General features: G+C 48.2%; 1 protein-coding gene across 1 annotated transcript; it reads right to left on the bottom strand.

Moving 5' to 3' along the window:
• LOC146205716 (uncharacterized) lies at positions 1-9,128 on the bottom strand. Its single transcript, XM_084607671.1, has 3 exons — positions 8,938-9,128; positions 2,365-3,849; positions 1-234 (listed from the first exon to the last, which is right to left on the bottom strand). The coding sequence occupies exons 1-3, from the start codon at positions 8,983-8,985 to the stop codon at positions 1-3; spliced, it is 1,767 nt and encodes a 588-aa protein (XP_084463797.1). The 5' UTR covers positions 8,986-9,128.
• Positions 9,129-9,990: the final 862 nt, after the last annotated feature.

Raw genomic sequence — 9,990 nt, 5'->3', positions numbered from 1 at the left:
TCAGTCTACTACTGCGCGAGCAGTATGAACCAGTTCTAGATCTGGACGTTCTTTCGACGTCTGTTTTATCGTATCTAGCGTCACCTTGCACAGCTTAACGTTCACATACTTCAGTGACATGCGCTTAGCAGCTTTGAGCAGAAATCCATCCGTGATGTCTGCGCAGCCTTCCATGTCGATGTATTTCATTCTTGGCAGCAGGAACAGCACCGGTGTTAGAGCAGCGTCGTCTAGCTGCAGGGAGAGAAGTGGGCATGAATGCGTGCTATATATATATACATATCGACAAAAAAGAAAATCAATGCGACGGTGATTCACTGCAGGCATGGCCTTCGGCGTTCCACTGACTACAAATATTGTCAATAATGAACACCGTAATTTCCCGATTCTGGCCGTCATTTTTTTTTTTTTTTTTACAAAAGTCTAACTGTAGGACGGTATGCATGTTGCAATAAGACGCAAAACCAAAACCAAGCTAGGATAAGCCTCAGCGTCACTGGCATAACAAAATGGCAACAGACTTTGCTCCATGGAGCCTAGATCGCCTAGTACGATCGCACATAGGGCTTGTATCTAGCCACGCGTATTGCAGATTTTAAGCCGAACTGCATATATTGCCGCGTAAAAGCTTTTTTTTTTTTTGTTTTTATTTTTGTAACCGGCCGAAATTGTGTGGCCAAGGTGCGGGTAGTACGCGCCGCGTAATGTTGCCGCTCTCGCAGTACAATAAGAGATCCTAAATTGTGCGGAATCGAATGCACTACCGAAAATTTCGACTCCACCTCATTTACCCTGCATGCTCGCGCTGGCCGTTGCCTTCTTAGACGAGTTAATAGCGTCAGGAAAACATTCCGCTTAGTGAGTTCACACGTAGCATCCGAGCGTGAGTCGCTCCGGAATCCGAAATTACAGGATCATTGGCAGTTCGTTGGTTCAGTTAACCGCTAATCATTGCTACTCCCAGGCCGCAACGTGACTGTTGACGGTGTGAAAGGGGTGCCGCAATGGTTTAGCACAAACCTCGCTTTTTCCATTTTCCCAAGCGGATAAATTGGGTGTGCATTGGAATAGGGTAATTACGGTAAAACGAAGGTAGTTGACAACACTCGTGAAAGAAGTGAGCAGGATTTCGCTGAATATGGCCGCAAACCAACTATGCCTGACATTAATTAACGCCGAGGGTAAATCAAAGTTGAAAACATCTCACATCGAAACTTGGGCAAGTTCGTTAATGCCTTTAAATGCGCGAAAAAAGAACATACTCAAAATGGAAAGGCACGTTTGATTCTTGTCTACAAGGAAAAGTGTATTCGTTGTGTACATATATGTTTTCTTTTATGTGCGCGTTTTATGTGCAGCTGGGTGAAGAGTATTTCTTTGTTTTATCATTGCACAATTTCGCCTTTTGATTGCAAACGATAGAGCAGGTTCGAGAAGAACCTGCATGACATTGAATTGACACTGGATTGCCGCTATTTATCTTCCATATTTACGCATTCCTTGCTTGATCAAAGCCGCCGCCCCCATTTGAGTGCGTCAAATAAACCCAACTCGGCATGTCCGTAGGTTGAGGTGTGTAAACAAGTTTTCTGACTTGTATTAACATTTATAGACACAAAACGAATGCCCGCAATATTTATCAAACCCATCTGTAACAAAAGGGGGGCAAGTAAACTGGTCGGGAGGCAAGCGGCTGCAAGCTCCATGTGTTTCGCGCGCTTCACTGATGAGGCAAAAATAAAAAATAACGTATACTTTTTTGCCCACTTTATGCCGTCTTCGCAAAATGTGTAACGCAGTACTCAATGGGATTGTCTGTTAGAGGATCATGCCTTGCAACTATCCTGGCTGAAACGTTCGTGTTTTGGTAGAGGCGAAATGCGAAAGACGTGCTATGCCATGCCAGTGCACATGAGGGGACCCCAAGCGGTCGCAATTATTCCGGAGCTCTTCATGCACGTGCAGCTGTGGGACGTGAAACCCGCCAATCTTGAGTTTCACAATAACTCACGACACACTGCACGTTTTCCTTTTCATGCTAGACAGCCTGTATGTGTGGATAACTACACTTATATCCTCTCCTCTGGACAGACAACGAACGGGTCAGACTTGTCACCCTGTCGAAAAAGCGTACTCTGGTGCGATAATAATTATGCGGGCGCTGTATATATTTGGAGCTGTCATCACAGACCCTAGGCACACGTGTGTTGCAACATATATGTTTGCAGAAGGAAGCCGTAAGCATTGCGGTCACAGTCTCACACATGATCCGCGTAACCAACAGTTTATCATGCAAGCTTCAGCCCGCGGCAGCCAGCCTAAATGTGGGAACATAGCAGCAGCCGTCTCGCGGACACTACCTACCCGCACGCAGAAACTCAGCACCAGCTTGGACAAGCTGGGAGCATGTGAGGCAATGTGCTTCAAGGACACAGCGCTGAGGAGGTCGCAGCGGCCCAGGTCGAGAGTTGTGAGCTCACGGAAGGACAGCGCGGCCAACACTCCCGCGTCCGACACCTGGCAGCAGCTGTTCAAGCTTAAAGTCTTGAGCCCGGTCAGACGAGCCAGGGAGGCGGGCTCGCGACTCTCTGAGTTTCCTGGACTGTAGAGAGCTGCGTCGGTGATTCTCGTGCAGCCTGCCATGCGGAGTACTTTTAGGAGGCACAAGTGGGTCCAGATCATGCGCACCGCGTCATCTGTCAGCAGCGTTGTGTGCGACACATCGAGGGAAACAAGCATCGGCATCAGTCTGGCCAGACGCCTCGCCACCGTGTCATCTATTTTGCAAGAGCTCAGGTCGAGCGTTCGCATTCCTGGCCAAGGCCGGGTAGAAAACAACTTGACAAATGCTTCTGGTTCACAGCCACTGCAGTCGGAAAAGCCAGCGTTCTGGAGTTTTCCAAGATGAACTAATGCGCTTAATCCTTCCGATGTGATTTTTGCGCAGCCTGACACATTAAGCTCTTCCAGGCCCTTGAGGTTAGCGCAAATTGTAATCACACAGCTGTCATCCATTTGGCGGTTGTGGGCGATGTTTAGGCTTTTGAGTCCCGGCACGTTGAGGCACAGGGCCGCTACTCCTCGCCTACTCAGCAGCGCGCACGAGGCTACGTGAAGCTCCTGCAATGTCTGGGAGTATGCTTCGCTGAGTTTGGTGACAGCATTGTCGTCGATCATTGTGCGGCTCAAATTGAGTACTCGTAGTTGGGCTCCGCTCATAAGGAGGGTCTGGAAAATGTCCTGGAATGTCAGCAAAAGCGCGCTGTGGCCACTTCCTGCCGGGTAGAACCGACGGTAGACAGCAGCATGCGCGCACAGCGAGCAACCCTCCAATGAAAGGACGTTTAAGCTACCTACTGCCGTTACAAGCTCGTGGAATGCAGCATCGGTCAAACTCTTGTTGTCCGAAAGATCTAAAGCGTTGACTCCAGTCAGCGCGGAACGAATTTCAGTGGCTGCTTCGTTTAGGACTGACTGCCCGCTTTTCAAGACTACATTGTCACAGTCCGAAATAGCGAGAAGCTCTAGATTTGGGCATTTGCTCAGCAAAGAGACGAATACATCTTGGTGAAAGTCGCAGCTTTTAAATTCGAGCTTCTTCAATGTCTTTCCCACGTGTTCCCAGAACTTAGCACCTGGGTCCAGAATAGTATTCTTCACTTTGAGCCATGTCACTACTGCTGAGGACTCTGCGAGTGCCGTCATTCGCTCATGCACGTCTCTCTCCAGTAAGAAAGCCATGTCGCCGTAAAGACGACCGTCCACAGCCAATGCGTGCCATTGTTTGCAGGCCAACCCTGCGTTCAGCCTGTCACTGACTCCAAGGAAGGAAAAAATCCGCCGCAACAGCTGCAAAAAACAAGGAGGGAGGGGGAAGAAACACGTACGTTACGATTTTTTAAAAAGATTTTCTAAGGGGGCCCTGACGGTCCCTTTCAGTTTTATGAGCACAGTATATTATCGTGAATATCAGAGTCAAGATCGGTGCACGGCAAGAGAGGTGACAGCCAATAAGCAACTACAGGCAGCAAAGGATTATATATGAACGCACGCCGCAAGACTGACTTAAAAAATAGGGGTAGAGAACAAGTAAAAACAAAGGTGCAGCACAAGGGGAATTGACAGCCAACAAAGAGCACCTTCTGCAGAGTCTTTCTGATGCTTTGGGCCCGTTTTCATCTCCATTACGTTCTAAGTAAGCCTCGTTTCTTGTGTTCCTATACCTTTCTCTTATGTAGTGTTAGCTGCTGCAGCCTAGTTCAACCTGTTTCACCCCCCCCCCCCCCCCCCTCCCGCCGTCATTGTTCAGTCCACAGATAAACTGGAAACATATGCACACAGCTGTCGCCTCGGATCCAAGGAAACTTTATCCTGTTCTCTACACTACAGCTGTGACGTGCGCACACTACAAGTTGGCTTATTGTGTTTGCCCCCTCGAAGGCGACGACCCATCGCGGGATTGTGACGTGCTGGCCCGAAGAAGCAGCGCTACAAAGAGCCGGACCTCGGTTGATATCCGACTGCTTAGTTCTGAAAACTAAGACAACGCAAGTGGCAACGATCGAAAGTTCCGGACAAACGCCTCATTTCCCAGGATCGCCGACGACGTGAAGGTGCCAAAAGGCGTAATCGAGGACGGGCCAAAGTTGGGAAAGGCTGCTCAACTGCATGCTATTGGGCCAGCGACCTTGAGGCAGGAGTCCCCCCACCTGAACCACAGGCCTGGCCCAATGTTACGGCTGGGCGAGGACGTTGGCGGCGAAAGGATTGGGCGCAGTATTGTACAGTATCGGAGGTCTGAAGAAAAAAAAGATTGTCGACGATTACGTTACTTCCTAACGCGAAATATGAGCGCAGCTCATCAGCTGTTTCACCTTTTCGATAAATTGAGGCAAAAATTTCGAGCAAGACATGCATGTACAATTACAGACAACGTTTTTTATTTTTCACACATATTCCTTCAATTAAGAAACACTCCACAAACATTTCCTGACTGTCATGAAGGAACCTTTGCGGTTGGAGAAATGAAGAGAGCAATTAAGTTATAGGGAGGTTGCGCGTGAACCAATAGGAACGTTGCGCGGCGGAGAGATAACAGCGACCAGTGACTGATGCCGCTGACACCGCTATATGACAACGTGGCTCTGCGTTTACGGAGGAAGGGCGAGGGGCAAAGGAGCGCGTCACACAGCAAAAAACCAGTCAGGGCAACTTAAATCGAACTGGAGGCTCTAACCCAGACCGAAATGCTAGCATTCAGACACGTATCCGCCCTATTGTTGACGGACAACTGTAGGGTAGTTTGACATTGTTCAGTGGCAGATGCGGTCTTGGACAGCGTCATACTTGTGTTAACGATCACGGGAACCAGCTAGCGCTGACCACCCCGTATGTAAGCCGGTGAAATTTTATTTGTTGGGTGCCTGCATTGCTCAGGAGTGCCCCTTTGCATTTCCTAGAACGGAACGTAGCACATGCTAATTCGTCGTAAAGTCAACCTCTTACGACTTTTCCGTCTAGAGTTTAGTGCACGGAATGCCGTATACGTCTGCCATTCATCAATTACACATAAGTAATCAGCAGAAAATCGGCAAACTTAAGCTAATGTCTTGGAATAATGCGTATATTCATACAACAGCGTCGTAGAGATTTCAAGCTACAGCAAAAAGGAAAAAAATATGAAAGAAATATTTATTAAAATGATCTTTTTTTAACAAAGCACTGCCAAATCAAAGCGACTGACGTCTCTTCAAGTTTACTCAAACGCGCTCCTCATGTTCGGCTTTGTTTGTGGGGTTTAACGTCGCAAAGCGACTGAGGCTATGAGAGACGCCGACTCCGGAAATTTCGATCACCCGGGCTTTTTTAGCATGCACTGACATCGCACAGCACACGAAGGCATACTTGGGCAGCGCAGTAGCCGAGCGGCCCAACCACTGCGCCACCTCGGAGGGGCTACTCCTCATGTGTTATCGGATGAATAGAGGATGTACACACAAGCGCAATGACGCGCGCACGCGCACACACACACACACACACACACACACACACACACACACACACACACACACACACACACACACACACACACACACACACACACACACACACACACACACACACACACACACACACACACACACACACACACACACACACACACACACACACACACACACACACACACACACACACACACACACACACACACACACACACACACACACACACACACACACACACACACACACACACACACACACACACACACACAGTGGCTTTTCTCGTTTCTCTCGCTTCTCGCTTTTCTCGACAGCACGCTGTCGTAAAGTGATTCGGCAAGAAAATCTGAGTTCGAGGGCTTTACATCATTTTTGCTTCCCACAGTTCATTATATGTACGAAATACACGTGGGAAATATTACACAATGTTGCTGTGAAACACAAAAGGCAAGAAATTAAAAACAACAGTCGCTAATACCGCACACATGGGTCATATGTCGTCCGTTCGATTCACCTACACTGCCTACACTAGTTCTCTTCGTGGAGCACTTCGCCATTCTTTTCACGAGTGTAGCCTAGCGTCCTTTAGACGACGCAGTTCTTTTCACACAAGTGTAGATGTGCAGTACTAGTCACGGTGGTGCTAGTTGAGAAAAATTCTACACTCTCTCGACTGACAGTGCCGATTGCGTGCAGCCAGTGCCGCAGCAGACGAAAGCGAGATGCGTGCGTGATTTCACCCTTCAATATGTCAGTTTCAAACGACGGCAGCGTGTTTGACGTTGTCAACGGCGTAAAAACATTATTAACTGCTATCGTTGGAGAAGATGGCCAACAACTAGGTTCAGAGGATGGATATATGTACACTACACCAGGTAAGGCTCCGCTCGGTCTACAAAAAGAGAAACACGTGCACGTGTTTCTTCATGCGCCGACGCCGTGCTTGCATGGTACTTGTTCTTTTATTTTTTGCTTATTTTACTCATCTAGTTTTCGTAGGCAGATAGCTTGATCTGTTTGCTATCCAGCGTTTTCAAATACGTTGGCTTTATTCAGCCGTGCGTGCGTCGCCTCTTCTCCTTCGACCTTTGGCATCATCATCATCATCATCATCATCATCATCATCATCATCATCATCATCAGCCTGATTATATCCATTGCAGGGCGAAGGCCTCTCCCGTAGATCTCCACTTAACCCGGTTCTGTGCTAGCTGCATCCACTTGACCCCTGCGAACTTCTTAACCTCATCCGCCCACCTAACTTTCTGCCGCCCCCTGCTACGCTTTCCTTCCCTTGGAATCCAGTTTGTTACCCTCAGCGACCATCGGTTATCCTCTCTTCGCACTACATGTCCCTTTGGCAGGTTGTACTCAAAGCTATGATCCAGATTTTAACTATCCTGCTTTATTGAGCGGTGACTCCCAAAACATCAATATGTATATTGATGGCACAATCGTATCGGCGGTGTTGGGCGACGACACCAGTCACCATGGCTAACCGAACGTCCACGCCCTCGTAGAGCAACGCGCCCCGAAACTCCTTAGCCCAAGTCGCGCTCCATTTACTTTTCCTTCGTAGCTCAGAGACACGGCAAACAATGACAGGCGTGACAAGCGCGCGCGAAGGCTTGCACGACTTCTGCACTTTAGCATTCGTTTCTATTTTGCGCTAGTGCCGCGCTACGCCTGCACGTCTCAACTGGCGCTGCACGAGTGTAGCACTTGCACGGCACTCGCTGTGCACTGCATGAACTCGCGTAAATCGTGCAGGGTGAATGGAGCGAGGAACGGCCTTAGAAATTTATGCTTTTAACAGCAGTGACCAAATAGCTCGCAGAAAGAACTTTGCTACGGAGCCTATATAGTCTATTTCAGTCTTTAGTTCCAGGAAAAAAATTAATACTTGAACGCAATGACATGACAGTTGCAATTATTATAGTTTTCCATTAAATTGTACCATATAGGTGAACGCCGCCTAGCGCGTTAAAATATCTCTAAATTGTGTAGTAATAAAAAAAAAAAAAAGAGGCCGTACCCACTGAACACCTGCGCGGCATAGACTTGCCCGCGATAAATGTGCTCTGTGCCAGTTTTGCCGCAGTACATAAAACAGTACACGCTGTCTAGGCACGGTAAGAAATGCGGCGCACTGTATTTATAATGGCTTAGCCAGACAGTTCCTTCAGAGAAATATATGAGGAAAGGGGGCAGGGAGGCTGAGTCTGGTCTGGCTTTTAAGCATGATGTGAAGATGAGTCGGGAACTGGCTCTATGGCAGGCTTGAGCTCCATTCGGCAGTCCGTCACCCTCTATAAAGCATGCTCTCACTCTCTCGAAAATATGCTCTCGGAAGTAGTTTTTCTCTCGCGTGAAAATATCATCTCAATTATGTCCTATTTAATTAATTTTATTTCGCGACATTATTGTAAAAACAGCCTCATGAACGCTGCTAGTAAGTTCGCGAGCCGACTCAAATAGCGATTTTTTGTTTTGACAGCACACATACAAATGAGGAAGTACCCACCGAAGCTCTTCATTTGCTACGTACGTCGACGCCACGAACATTTCAATTGAGCGGCAAATGTGATGCTGTTCGCTGGGATGAGAGCTTCTTATGATAACGAACATAGCTTTAGCGTTTACCTTCTGTGCTCCTATCGCCCCACCCCCTTGCACGAAAACTTGCCCATGACACAGAAAAGCGTGCACATGCTGCGTAAACGTTTGAACGGCCGCGGAGACGGAGTGGCGTCCGACTGTTCTGCGCGATGTCAGTGCACGTTAAAGAACCCCGGGTGGTGGAAACTGCGGGAGCTTCCACGTCGTACGTAACAGATGTAGCTTTGGGACGATAAGCGCCACATACCACACGATGCAAATCAACCATGTCACGCTGAGTTAACATGCGAATGCCTGAGAGCGACGTAATACACACCTCGGGTGGCAAAACTTCTGTCGCGTCCCCGTCTGCGGAGGGCTCCATGACGGCCGAGCCTGCGTTAAAGACCTCGTGGACGAAAAAAGGGCGAAAGCTTTGGTGGATAGCGCTAGAAATGTCGCACTTATAAATAGGAAGCGCGCACTGTTCAGTGCTGCAGAGTTGGGAAGGCTTTCTACGCAGAGGCGACCGAGCCCCAAGGGCAGACCTGGGGGGCGGAGCCACGCTGGCAAAGTTCCCGGAAATCAGTCGCCCGTTACGCCCGCCTTTAACAGCGTTTGGCGGTGTTTTCAAATACCACGGGGCAGTGCACTGACGCTCAGGGATCAACTTAGGTCGCACTGAAACATTACAATAGTGCTAGGTTTTTGTTCTGGTCAAACGGTATTTCGATGTTCTTGATTTTTTAAACTTTTTGCAGCGCTACAAGTAAAATTTACAAGAAGAAAAAAACATTTCTTAAAATAATGAAACGTTGAAACAACATAATACTCAAATTATAAAGCGACCCTGATCGAGCATGCCGTCTTGCCGTTGGTGGAGGTATACAACTTCGACGGTTTTACGAACAACGAAAGCGACACCTGAGTTCCACCCGACATATGCGACTCATATGCACTCACCCTTGAAAGGATAACATGGAGTCAAGCAAAACGGCCATCACTGAGGGGAGTTTCATAAGTGACGACGGCGAATAGGGTAACGAGTAGAGCGTTGGAATAATCGAAAATTTCCAATAACAAATCGTACACGTAGTCGGGTGGTTGGTTGATTTAGACGGTGTGTCCGCTGGTTTCTTTCGCTGAATTCTATAAATGCCGAAACAGCCAGAGTTCGACCGCAGTGCACTGTATAGTGCTACCAGAGTCCTGTTATCACTTTCTGCGGGCTGTTATATCCACCGCGGCAAAAAGCAAGCTCCTTGACAACTTATCATTCAAGAATGATTTAGGCTCCAGGAAAGATATGAGAGCTTCAGGCTTTTATTCCGATAGTTCGAAAACGGCTGTTTGCGTCGGAGGCGCTGCGGTACAAGGGAATTTGGAGAAA

The sequence above is a fragment of the Amblyomma maculatum genome, chromosome 1 (genome assembly GCF_055883805.1).
Source record: "Amblyomma maculatum isolate TAMU_Amacu chromosome 1, ASM5588380v1, whole genome shotgun sequence".
Lineage (NCBI taxonomy): Eukaryota > Metazoa > Arthropoda > Arachnida > Ixodida > Ixodidae > Amblyomma > Amblyomma maculatum.
The sequence above is the reverse complement of the archived record's forward strand: the minus strand, read 5'-3'. Positions and strand labels throughout refer to the sequence as shown.

Bases quoted from the DNA above. Each gene is read 5' to 3' on its own strand.
- LOC146205716 (XM_084607671.1), bottom strand. From the start codon at position 8,985: ATGGAGCCCTCCGCAGACGGGGACGCGACAGAAGTTTTGCCACCCGAG. The intron at 3,850-8,937 runs GTGTGTATTACG...TGTTTTTTGCAG, and splicing joins CAGAAGTTTTGCCACCCGAG to CTGTTGCGGCGGATTTTTTC. The intron at 235-2,364 runs GTAGGTAGTGTC...CTCTCCCTGCAG, and splicing joins TGCTGAGTTTCTGCGTGCGG to CTAGACGACGCTGCTCTAAC.